This window comes from Martes martes (assembly GCF_963455335.1).
Source record: "Martes martes genome assembly, chromosome: 9".
Lineage (NCBI taxonomy): Eukaryota > Metazoa > Chordata > Mammalia > Carnivora > Mustelidae > Martes > Martes martes.
In genome coordinates this window covers 72,864,698-72,878,378 of record NC_137896.1, presented here as the reverse complement: position 1 = coordinate 72,878,378, position 13,681 = coordinate 72,864,698, and the positions used below count along the sequence as shown (strand labels likewise).

The 13,681-nt window shown below is 38.9% G+C and overlaps 1 protein-coding gene across 2 annotated transcripts in view; it reads right to left on the bottom strand.

The window, feature by feature from the left end:
• Positions 1–13,681, bottom strand: part of ACYP2 (acylphosphatase 2) — a 175,033-nt gene that overhangs the window by 158,922 nt on the left and 2,430 nt on the right. For both annotated transcript variants that reach the window (XR_013967341.1, XM_080812620.1), the window contains exons 2-3: positions 3,963–3,979; positions 2,773–2,882 (exon numbers count right to left, since the gene is read on the bottom strand). Coding sequence is in view for 1 of the 2 variants with exons in the window: in XM_080812620.1 (XP_080668746.1) it covers positions 2,773–2,882; positions 3,963–3,979 (127 nt within the window). In the remaining variant the exon portion in view is untranslated. The remainder of the gene's footprint in view (positions 1–2,772; positions 2,883–3,962; positions 3,980–13,681) is intronic.

Below are 13,681 nucleotides of genomic sequence, written 5' to 3'. Positions count from 1 at the left end.
TTCAATTGTTTTCTTAAATTCCATACACGAGTGGTATCATATGGTATTTGTCTTTCTCTGCCTAATTTTGCTTAGCATTATACTCTCTTGGTCCATCCATGTTGTTGCAAATGGCAAGATTGCATTCTTTTTTTTGGCTGAGTAATATTCCACGGTGTGTCTGTGTGTGTGTGTGTGTGTGTGTGTGTGTGTATAACATCCTCTTTAACCATTCACCTATGGATAGACACTAGGGCTGCTTCTATAATGTGACTATTATAAATAATGCTGCAATAAACATACAGGTACATATATATTTTTTGAATTAGTGTTTTCATTTTCTTTGGGTAAATACCCCATACTGGAATTACTGGATCATATGGTATTTCCATTTTTAATTTTTTGAGGAACCTCCATACTGTTCTCCACAGTCGCTCTAACCAGTTTGCATTCCCATCAACAGTGCATGAGAGTTCCCTTTTCTCCACAGACTCACCAAAAGTTGTTTCTTATGTTTTATATTTTAGCCATTCTGATAGCTGTGAGGAGATATCTCAGTGTGGTTTAGATTTGCATTCCCTGGTGATGAGTGATGTTGAGCATCTATCCATGTATGTATTGGTCATCTGAATGTCTTCTTTGGAGAAATGTCTATTCATGCCTTCTGAACTTTTAAAAATTGGATTATTTGTTTCCTGGAGATATTTTTGAATATTAAAGTGAGATGCAAAGAAGTGTGTACACCATGATCCCATTTTTAAAAAGCAAATACTGACCACAACCTAAAACTGTGAATATGGAAACAAACACGGGAGGAAGCCCACCCAGTTGCTAACACAGATCAGTGGTAGTACTGGGAAGGAAGAGGGGGTATGCAGGGATTGAAAAGAAAAAATGACAGAATGTATGATATGGGTATGTGAAGGATATTCATCAGAAACCTGCTACAGCACAGATTAGGCTATAACGTGATAGACATGAGCATCTATCCTCCCGTGCAGCCCCCATTCCCAATACTTCATAGTCATTTGGCATTTGATCATTTTTTGAACTACTTAGTTCTATACAACATAAATCTCACAATCTTATCTGCATTTTGGGCAATCCTACTGAAAATTATTGTTTTTCCTTAACTGTTACCATATACTTTATGAAATTGAATTTTTAGACCCCACTTTCCAAGTTGGGGTATAATTTTATACACAAAGTATGTACTTATATGTAAAGAAATTAGAAAAAAAAAATAAGGACTTAGTGGTTATTTGTTTACTGATTGATGAATATCTATAAAATGAAAAAGTAGTTACAGAAAAATATGTATAAAGTAGTCCATTTTGGTAAAAACAAGCAAAATCCTAACTATAAATGCTTAAACACTTCTAAGTGAAAGAGAAAGCTTCAGAAAATCTTCACAAGGCCACAGGCCCATATTCTATCAAGGGGAGGAAAGAAGAGAAGGGGCAGATTACTAGCTTTGCTTTTTAACCTCTCTGCATCTTAATACACTTATTACAATAAGCAAAAATACAATTACAATTACAATAAGCAAAAAAGTATTACTTTTGAGATCTGAAAACATTAAGTAATGAAACAAAAATAAATTGCAAACAATAAAATAAATTGGGTATGACTTAGCACTGATTTCATAAGATCCGTTGTGAATATTAAATGAGATAAACCACTTGAAGTGTGTACCATATTGCCTAATGCTGCTAATATGCAGTAAACGTTAGCTATTTTTTATTTAAAAAATACTACAGAGAACAGTGGAATTTATGAAACTGAAAAGATAAGGCCTTTGAATATGACAGGGCACTTTTTTCATTACTACTGAATCTGGTCTCCTTTGGAACGCAAGGACTCATTATGGTAACCACACAACTCATAAAACACACTTTCACCAACGGTAAAAATAAAATTACAGTTAGATAAATAAGATACTTAATAAGAAAGAGAGAGCAGCCTTTTGGCCTTGAAGTCTACTTTAAGAACTTTAAGAACCGGGGTGCCTAGGTGGCTCATTCATTAAGCGTCTACCTTCTGCCCAAGTCATGATCCCAGGGCCCTGGAATCAAGCCCCACATCAGGCTCTCTGTTTGGCAGGAAGCCTGCTTCTCCCACTTCCCCTGCTTATGTTCCCTCTCTCACTGTGTCTCTCTCTGTCAAATAAATAGATAAAATCTTTAAAAAAAAAAAAAAAAAAAGAACTTTAAGAACCAGGAATGCCTGGGAGTTAAGCATCCTTGATTTCGGCTCAGGTCATGGTCTCAGGGTTGTGATAATGAGCCCCATGTCAGGCTCTGTGCTGTGCATAGAGCCTGCTTGAGATTGTCTCTTTCCCTCTATCTCTGCCCCTCCCCTCTTCCCCCACTGTCACATGCTCACACACTCTCAAAAAAATCAATCAATCATCAATTAATTAATGAAAAGAAATTCAAGAACCATCCAAAGGCTTTTGCTTCTTCACAGCCACTCTGAGTGAGAGATACATGGGCCCAAGATGTTTGTTTCCCCCATGTTAGAAGAGACAGAACACAATTCAAATAGATTGGAGAACGACACCATTGCTCTTTTGGAGGACCTGGCCACGTGGGAAATCCGTTCCTAAATGCACAAATTCCATTCCCAGCTCTGAGGAGGCATACCAACAAGGAGCTCGTATGCCTAAAAGCATGTTAGTTTAGTTATAATCTACAAACTGAATTTGGTCCATCAATACTATTCTTATTGCTTAATGAAACATTAAAATAAGTTCATTAATCACATGAGTGCATTGTTAGTCTTACTACTTACATGGAATCGACTTTCTCTTCCGGGCCTTGCACTTGGCCTGTCACAGTGCCTTTGCTGGTATTCTTCACCCAGCCAACCACTCCTATTTTCTTAGCCTCGCCTTCTGTGTACTGGTTTTAGGAGAAAATTAGTGAAACAAAATCCAGCGTCAAAAAGTGTAACTGATAATAATTTTTTTTCCTACAGTCCATGACAAAAATTACGTAGCTGATCTACAATCACTCCTCTATTTACAAGAACCTTCACTTAAAGGGTAAATTTTATTAAATTCCACTTTCAGTAAGGAAGAGCACATTATGAGAAAATAAACTGATAGAAAGCAGTTTCCATAATGTGTTTTGGGATCCATAAAATTCAGTTGCACTGCCCTAATACCTTCTAACACTGAATTACATTGTCTGGGTTCCAAATGATGATCATCCTACGATTTTCAATCACTGAGGGAAAATATTGAATTATGATCAATATACAGTATTCAATTAAAAGAGTCTGATGTCTTCCATTGGCTGTGGACTTGCCACACAAATGTTATAATTGTCTATAGGTAAGTTTATTTCTCCTATTATTCTTTATAGTTTTTTAAAAATTTCTCAGTTCTAAATTCAGTTATGCTGACAGATGAAAACCTAGCAACATTTTAATTTTAACTACATCATACTAAATTCTTGTGGATGCTATCTACTGGAACTTTTTAAAAACACGGTCTTCTCTTTGGAGGTTAGAGTGACTAAGAATCTATACACTCTACTTCCCCAACTAAATAGAGATGGTTACAGCTAGGATTTATGTGGGAGCTGGTTCTGAAAATAATAATGAAAGAGGAGACAATCTGAACTGTGGGGCAGGGGACTATCTCAAAAGGAGGACACTTCACTGGTTAGGAACATGCTAGAATTCTTGGAGGTTAGGAAGAGAGAGCTAAACTAGTGACTGCCAGCTCTGACAGAACTCCAAGAGTTCTAGCAAAAGATTAACTACAAACTAGGCAGGCTGTAATGTTTTTGATAGACTACTTTCAAAAGACAACACTAATAAAAAATTTCAGGCAGTAGTTTGGAAAAAATACAAATATTTCATTTACTGTCAAGGACAGAAAATAAGCAGTAAGCTAGCACTAAGTAGAAAACTGCTCTATCGCTATAAATAGAAACAACAAGTAGGGGGAGAAAAAAACCAAAAAATTGACTTACCATTCTGAAGCAGACACCTGTATTAAAAAAAAAAAAAGATAAAAAGAAATGTTAGTTTGTCTACCTTTAAAAAAATTATGTATTTCCTGACTTAACTTTCATCTACTTTATTAAATAGTAAGTAAATGAAATAAACAAAACCTTTCATATCTGAACATATTCAGAGAGTTTTTTTTAAATTATTTTCTTTTAAAATAATAACAGAAAAGGAAGGCTTTTTGGAGAAAAATGGTAATATTCTGAAACCAAAGACTCATGAAAAGCCACACTGCATATTCATTCTATTTCAAAATGGTCAATAAAACAAAATACTTATTACCAAGGACTGTTTGGTATATGTGGCATACAACTTACTCGTCCTCGGCTTTCAGAATTTCTTCTTTAAATGCAAGGACTAAATTCAAATTTGAATGTAATAAAACATTTCCATTTTTATTTCAGGGACAGGAAACTGATCAGGTTTGCCAAGGGCTGGGGGAAGGAGTGCTGCAAAGGGGCAAGACAGAACTTTCTCGGGTGAAGGCACTGCCTTGCATCTCAACTGTGGTGATCGCTAAGTGACTGTATGCATTTTTCAAAACTCATTAAACTATACACTAAAAAGGGTGAACGTTACCAAATTTAAATTATACCTCAACTGAAAAAAAATTTTTTTAAATACATTGGGAAATCGTAAGTGATAGATCAAACCAATATTCAAAGAGGTCAAAAGACAGTGCCTATACATACAGCAATTAAGCCTACTTAAGAAGATAGAGAAGGGATTGATGGCTTAGATAATGTTATATACTTTGTAAGCAGATTTATAATAGCAGGGGGTATCATTTGTTTCCTGATGATTGCATATTGTGGTATTGAATGAATATGAAGAAAAAGAGCAGTAAAGCAATAAATACAGGATATATCGCAAATGGAATTTTTATATGGCTGTAAAAATATTTAAAAGGTACATATAAAATGAGGAGAAATGATGAGTGGCAAGCATTGATCTGAAGGGGAATCAGAAAGGTAATTAGTCATATAGATAGACAAAAGGAAAGACGGTAGCTTGTAGATATGCTAGGAACTGGCGGAAAACTCACAGAGAAACTTCCACTAAAGCAGACCACGTAGTAGAGAGCAACGAAACAGAAGAGAAAACAGGCAGAACTGTGAAAAGCGTTTAGTCATTTTATCCTAAGCGTGAGGGGATCCCGAAAGACGCTGCCCAAGAAGCATGAAAGGTTTGAGGCGGGGCTGTGCGGTGCCTATTCCCCAGAGGTCCTCCGCAGCAAGCAGCCCCCTATGATGTCAGCATCAAGAGAAAAACGTCAGGCAACGGAAGTAAACAGAAATTGGAAACATCCGGTCGGGCTCTTTCCTATTTAAAAAAGAGCCCAATGCCCAACAGCACCAGCAGAACCAGAGCTTTTCAGATAATCATATTCTCAGGCCCCTCCCCAGACCGACAGAAACAAACTCTGCAGGTGGAGCCCAGGAATCTGGTTTTAGCATCCTCTCTGTGTGATTCACATTCCCGCCAACGTGTAGAACCAATGGGTGATGCTACCCTCATGGAAGGCCTGGGAGAGGTTTGAAAAGGTTTTTGGTTTTTGGTTTTTGGTTTTTTAAGATTTTATTTATTTCTTTATTTAAGAGAGAAAGAGCACAAATGGGGGATAGGTGCAGAGGGAGAGGGAGAAGCAGACTCCCTGCTGAGCATGGAGCCCAACGAGGGGCTTGATCCCAGGACCCTGAGATCCTGACCTGAGCCGAAGGCAGGCGCTTAACCGACTGAGCCACCCAGGCACCCCATGATTTTTATTTCTAATCAAGAACTGCATCATAAAGGGAAAAGTCTGATAGGGTATCGCAAATCTGATGCATTTCTGGTTGACGCTGTTTGTGTTGATAATAAATCATGTGCTTGCAGAGCAACGTTCATTCACTGATTTTTACACGCCCACAGCACCACAGGAGAGGAGCTACAGACAATGAAAAGCCAAAAAACCCTCCCCTGAGCCCTCCTTGGACCTGGTTTGGGAGTAGCCCAGGCAGCCCTTCACTTAGATCGTCACTTAAATATTCAAAATCATGTCACTGCACTCATTTACAAATTATTTCTAGTCCCAAACTTCATTTAAGACTTACCATAAATAAATAAATAAATAAATAAATAAATAAATAAATAAATAAATAAATATGACTCTATTTCAATGTTTTTAGAAAAATGGGTAATACTGTTTTTATGTCCTGGTCCAAATGATCATCATCTCTCCACAGCCTCCTTAACTAGTGTCCCAGCTTCTAGTTCTGCCCTCCTACAGTCCATTCTCTATAAAATACCCAAGGTGATTTTCTTTATTTAAGTAATGTCATATCACTTTCTTCCCCAGCTTAAAACCCTCTATCGGTTTACCATTACACTCAAAATAAGAGGTATCCTACTTGCCACAGCCTCCAGACGCCTACCCCCAACCTGTAAGTCTACCTCATATTTCAGGACTCCCTCTGAGCTCTCTCCATTTCAGACAAATTTGCCTCCTTCGTGCTCCTCAATATGCCAAGCATATTCCTGCCTCACAGTCTTTGCACGTACTATTCCCTCTGCCTGAAATGCTCTTCCCCCAATCTTCTCATGACTAACTCCGTCTCATTCATGTCTCTGCACAAATGTCACCTCCTTAGAAGTATTAATTAAGGATAGTTGGAAGAAAGGCAGAGACAAGCACCCCATGCCCCCAGTCCTAAGAGGAAACCACCCTTAAAAGCATTTTACACCACCCTGGAAGGAGCCCTCCACTCTTTCCCACATGATAGGTAGGTGACAAAAACCTGACTGGGTGACAGGCTGGTGGAGGGTTAATCAGATTAAAAGAGCCTGCCAACAGGCCCATAAAAACCCCTAGACTTAGGAACTCCAGTGGCAACCCTCGCCAGTCCCCTCCCTCTTTGGAGCTTTGCACTATCACTCAAGAAACTTCATTTTGTAGCCCACCACTCTTCCTCTGGTCTGCCTCTTCATTCTTTAAAGTGGCATGACCAAGAGCCACGGGCACCAAAGGAAAAGAAATCCTATAACAATATGTCCCTTGCCCAACTCATCTAAAACAGCAATACACCCCACATGTTTCCTGTATATGCATAGTACTAATTACCATATGACATTACAAGATATTTGTTTACTTTTCTTTAATTTTTTTAAAGACTTTATTTGTTTATTTGACAGAGAGAGAGATCACAAGTAGGCAAAGAGGCAGGCAGAGAGAGGGGGGGGAAGCAGGCTCCCTGCAGAGCAGAGAGCCCAATGCGGGCCTGGATCCCAGGATCCTGAAATCATGACCTGAGCCGAAGGCAGAGGTTCAACCCACTGAGCCACCCAGACGCCCTGTTTACTTTTCTTTTTTTTCTTTTTTTTTTTTTTTTCCTGTTTACTTTTCCTAAATGTCCTGTCTTCACTCCAAATTCTATTAGGGCACGACTTTTCTCTGTCTTGTTCACCATTGTGTTCCCAGCACTTAGATCAGAACTTGGCACGTAGCTGCTGAATAAATGAAAGATAAACCAGCTGATAAATATTTAAGTGAAATACTTAACTCTCCTGTAATAATTCCTTACTAATATTGCAAATATACATACAAGCAGATTGATGAGACTTTAAGTCTAATTCAAAGTGATGATAATAAATTTACTGCAATTTAGAGCTGGAAAGAATCTCAAGACTTCTGTGTTGATTCTAGCAGAACTTTACCTAAATGATAATACATAGTGTTGTGAAAATTAGTAATGGGAAATTTCACTAAAATGGAGTCAGGTAGGTCTCAGCAGGGGGAGCTCTCATGCCCTACCACTCATAGTCCACTTCAGACCCAACACAAAGTGAGAGACCTGACCTTACACAGGCTTGACCTTGCCCGTGGATACTACTCTACTTCCCCAGCCTAAGGAAGAAACACTTCCCTCAGCCCCTACCCCCTATATGGGCAACAGCTCAGCCAATGAGAAGCCACCACACTTGATATTCCCAGTTTACCCCCCTGGACTTTCAGTTCATTACAGCCTTCCCAACGTACCCCTTTTCTCCTTAAAAAGGCATGCCTGTCCTTTGTTGCCCAGATTCACCTAAGGTTGTGCCCCACCTTGTTTGTCCTAACTCGCAATTCTCTTTTATTCCCAAATGAACCCTTTTTTGCTGGTAAAATAACCGGCAGTTTTACTTTAAAAGTTAAAATTACACGTATACATAACTATTTAGTATTTAATATAAAGGATAGCAAGAAGCCACTAGATAATATCTAAGTTGACAAAACAATAGTAATATCTGCATGTTGTTTATAAATAAAGACATAACAACCACAAGAATGGAAAAAAGGAAAGATTGAATTGGTCATCTTGGAGAAGTTAGAGGATTTGAGGTGAGAGACAGAGCAGGATCAGGAGGCTGTGTTTTTAACTGTGAGTGATAAGGGCACACTCATATTTACCAAACAAATCCTAAAACAGTAGAACTCAAGGACTGCCATTTAAGTCTACGAGACAAAATTTTAGGCTAAATTCATACTGCTTGACAAACAGGGTAGAAAATGAAAGTGTTGCTCCTGACTCTAGGCAGTGACTGATGGACAAGAAAACATAAGACTGAAATAAATCATGTATGAAAGATTCAATATGGACTTAACAGAAACTTGGCTTGCCTTGGTTATCGATCTAATGTTTTGCGGTTGAGATTTCCTGTAATATGTCCTGTGTCACTACCTGGGAAAGTATACAGAATGTAATCATTACTGTTAAATTTACTTAATATATGCATATCTGTGGGGCAGATACTGCTAGCTGCTTACACAGAATTCACTCTCCCCTTCTACCTCTCTAACAGACTCTGATTTTACTTAGGGCAGTAACATGCCTTTCTATATTTCCCATCTTCCTTGTAAGAAGAGTGGCCCATGAGATGCGATCCGTGTCTGGAGGTGGAGGGCTTCAGGAAAGCACCTTGACAGGACAGACTCAACGGTGGTTTGGTCCTTATAGCCTCCCTCTTCCTGACTGTAGGGTGAATACCATGATGGAGCTATAGCAGCCTTCTTGAAACCACGAGGAAAAGACTAAGGACATTGCAATGGGCTCGGCCTTGACCCTCCTGAAGGGAATGGGGAATGACTGCTAAAGGGAAATGTGAGAGAGGGGTTCTTGGAAATGTTCTGGAATTAGGGAGTGGTGATGGGTGCAAAAAATTGTGATTATTGGAAGAATCATTGTATATTTAGTATGCTTTGAACACTTTCAAAGGATGAGTTTAATAGTATGTGAATTATATCTCAATTTTTTAAAATGTCACCAAAAAAAAAAAGAAAGAAAGAAAGAAAAAGAAGAGCAGAAAACAGGACTATGTTGTAGTCCTTCCTGCCTTTATCTGCCGAACAAGGGCTGTCATTCTTCCGTTGTGGTCACCAGACAACCTCCCTGACTCTTCCTATCAGCCCACACAAAGACACTCTGGGGAACAGAACATCTTTAAGTGCTGCAGCCAGAGCTACATGGTTGAGCTCTCTCTGGACTTTACAACCTATTTCTAGCGGAGAAAGCTTCTTTGCCTCCATGATAGTTCCTGCTTTGAGGAGAAATAATCCATTAGTGTGAGCCTCCTGGTCACTCTACCCTGCCCCTACTCCGTCACAGCAACATGCAGGGACTTACTGAACTGGTAAGTCCAGAAGGAGAAACAAGCATAGCCCAGTGCTTCGACTTCTTCATTCTCCTGGAGAGAGCTTCCCTCAGGGATCATATCTCTGCTTGTCAGGGGAGCCCTGTCTGTCCCCAGGAGAGCGTGTTTTCTTCTGCGCTAGAGACTGTCATGAAGTCCACTTATCTGAAGATTCACATCACATTCCCAAACTCTGCTTCACACAATGAAGAGGGGGGTTATTTATTAGGCCTCTTAACCACAAAGGCTTATGAGGAATGTGCATGGAGAGGCATCGGGACCTCCAGCCTACTCACTTTGTGAAGCAGTGAACCATGCAAGAATTAACTATCCAAAGCTCCTCTGTTCTCAGAACCTTTCTGAGAGTCCTGATCCCTAGTTGGAAGCACTTGGTGCAACAGAGGGAGGGCCATATAGAAAGGAAAAGTCAATGTGAATATAGATTCTCTGCAGTTTATCGGCCCTGGCTGGAACGGAACCCTCCTGGGACGCAGCCTATGTGGCAAAAGATGCTTCTGTGGGCTTCCATGCCCTCTCTGCCCCGCTTCCACCTCGCTTAAAGAGCTGAGATGACACATGCAGGTTTTTTACAGACACACCTCTCTGGAAACTGGGACAGAGACATCAGCCCCTTCAGTTATGAAAGACTCCAAACACAATTCACTGCTGCGTTGGGGCTCAATGGGCTGCAACTGTGGAAAGATGTGTCAGTGAGAACCTCTGAGGTGAATATTTGCAAAGCAAATCCTACTTTAAATTCACAAAGAAACATTGATATTTAAAGAAACCATGATGAATTTTAAACATCCGCATCCTTTCATGTAAAATCAAATTTTTATATTGTCTTTTGCCCCTTCATCCTGGGATGTGACTGCATGTGTCAGGTTTGAGCACAGGAAGTCATCCAGTCACTACTTTACACAGCCACTCTCAATGAGGTTAAACATCTTTCTTTAGAAAGTCCTTCCTTTAACCTTCACCTTCCATCCAGGGTCTGTCCCCTGGAGCCACACACCATGGCATCTTTCAGATTGTTGATACAGCCATCTCAATACTGTTTCTTCTCCAAGCCAACGATCCCCAAGCACTTCAATTTAATTGAAGACACTTTGAAAGTCCCCACCAGAAGCGCAGCTGTAGGGGCTATAAAAACAAGCCATCATGGGACGCCTGGGTGGCCCAGTTGGTTAAGCAGCTGCCTTCGACTCAGGTCATGATCCCAGCGTCCTGGGATCGAGTCCCACATCGGGCTCCTTGCTCGGCGGGGAGCCTGCTTCTCCCTCTGCCTCTGCCTACCACTCTGTCTGCCTGTGCTTGCTTGCTCTCTCTCTAACAAATAAATAAATTAAAAAAAAAAACAAAAAAAAAAAACCAAGCCATCAGCTTGACCTTGAAAATACTATCCTTTTTGCCCAGTAAGGGGCACAGATATGTGTACACAAATTATTGTAGTTGAAAGCAGAATAGATTAACAAGAAGCAAAAACAAGGAGTAGAACAGGACTATAAATGAAATGCTATAGGGAATAAAGATAAGCAAGGGAATTAGACTTCACAATATTTATGTTTCTTGACTGTTGGTACTAAAATTTTCAACCTCTCAAACACAGCTTTTCCTGTTTATATAAGGAAAAATGTGTACACCCTAATCATGTGGTGTCTGACAAAGCTATTTAATAACTCACCCCAATTTTTATTTTAAGCGATCTTAAAGAAAATTATGTATGTCTGTAGTCCAATAAGCTACTCCTATTCTGAGTCTGAGTTAACATTGTCAAAAATCAACTGCTGAATTTCTAAAGCACAGGTAAACCAACAGAAGGCCACAATCCATTTCTATCACTGTCATTAGTATTTACCCAAGAGCCAGCAAAGTATCAAAGCATCTATACACAGCTTAATCAATTTCTTTTTCAAATTTTCAGATTATATTCTAGATCTAACTGTAATTAAAGATTTGTAGAAACATTTTAAGCCATGCATGGTTACAAATGCTCTAAAAAGACAGAATGTCAGTCCCCTGCTCCCCTTCCCTTATCCCAAAGACCCCAGTGCAACAGAAATTGGTGGGGGGAAACACGGAGCTTCTAGAGAACATGGCAATTAAATGTAGAGGATGAAAAGGCGGGGAGGGGAGAGTAACGTAACAGTGGTGAAACCTGATGAACACTATCCCAGCCAGGTGATCGAGGTTAACATCAACAGTGATAATCACAGTGATAGTCTGTACACTCAGTACGGTGTCTGTACCCTCGATAAGTACGGTGTAATGAGAATGGCACTTTGCCTCTATGTCTTCCTCCCAATAAGCCATAACCCCAACCTTACTATGACAAAAATACCAGAGAAATCCCAAATGGGGAGCTTTATACAAAGTACCTAAGCTCAAAGTAATCCTCATGACTACTAAAATCAATGAAAACGAGGTAAATCTACAAAACTGTCACAGCCTAAAGAAGACTAAGAAGGCAAGATGACTAAATGTAAAGTGATATCCTAGATGAATCCTGTGACAGACAGAGGACCTCAGGTAAAAACTAAACAAACCTGAATAAAATACAGACTTTAGTTAATAATAATGTATCAGTGTTGGCTCACCAGCTGGGATAAATGTACTATACTAGTGTAAGATGTTAATTAAAGAAACTGAATGTGGGGTATCTTCCAACTTTTCTATAAATTTGAAACTATTCTAAAACACAACATTTATTTTTTTAAAAGGTAGAGTTAGAGATGTGGCAATGAAAGCAATAGCAACCAAAGGCTCTCTATGTAAACTTTGCAGGAGAACCTGAGAGGTGAATCCACTATTGGTAATATTGTTTCTATAAGTGTATGTTCCTGAATTTCAACCAACCAAGTTATCTAATTCTTGGAATGCAATCTGTAAATTAGGCTGTGTGTATTTGAGAACAAGGCAGGTAATACTCGACACCTAGAATGTCTTGACTGCCTTTTGTCACCAAAGATGTCTTAAATTCAAACATTCTAAACAGAAATATAACAAACTTTTTGGTTGGAAAATATTTTCTATCATAAACTCCAGCAAGTCAGTTTAATTCCTTGACCAATTTTTCATCAGGACAGGACAATTAAGTCATTTTCCATATCTTCCATGTTCATTTTGCTATCACTGAAACCATCTTCATCGGGAATATTTTCCATTTAAATATTTTACTGACAATTTTATTTGTCAATCTGTTTTGTCCATATTAAATATTCCCAATTATAGCTACTTCCATTGTAAATTTGTTTTCATAGCCATTATTTCTAGCAAGCCAGCTTTCACTAAGATTTTATTATTTCATACTTTTAAAAGTTAAATTAGCAATGTTCCCTCTAATTATTATCCATTTTATATTAAAATTAAATTTTATTTTGATTACTGTCCATTATTTCAACATCATCATTAAGACTCAGACAAAAAGCTAATGGTTGTATTTATTTCTTAGGTAATCCATGAGAAAATAGTGGATTTTGTAAGACAGAGATACAGACTGATGAAATAGTGGCAGTGTCAGCCAGCAACGGAGAAAGAGGCAAAGGTCTGATTGCTATAGACCAGATCAAACTTCCTTGGAGCCAAACTACCATAAATATACCCTTTGGGTCATCCAGAATCGTCCAAATGGCTGAGTCCAACGTCCTATATCATTGTATACATGTATATGTGTTTGGTGCATTAGTTAGGAAGAAGGCAAAATAAAGGTGGAAAAGTTTTGAGAGGAGAATCAATAGATTATAATGATTAAGAAGAGCTTGGGCTCTAATTTCAAACTGTCGAGGTTCAAATCCCAGCACCACCACTTAACTCATTGCATAACCTGGGAAAGTTAATTGTCTATGCCACAATTTCTCAATCTGTTAAATGAGGGAATGTTGAGATCACAAAAGGGTTGAGGATTCAATGAGACAACTCATGTAAACATTGAGTGCAGAGCTTGGCACATCCTAAATTCTCAGCAAATGTCAGTGTATATGTGTGCAAACATGTGATTGTGAATTTGTCTTACAAACTATGTCTTGATAAATCAATA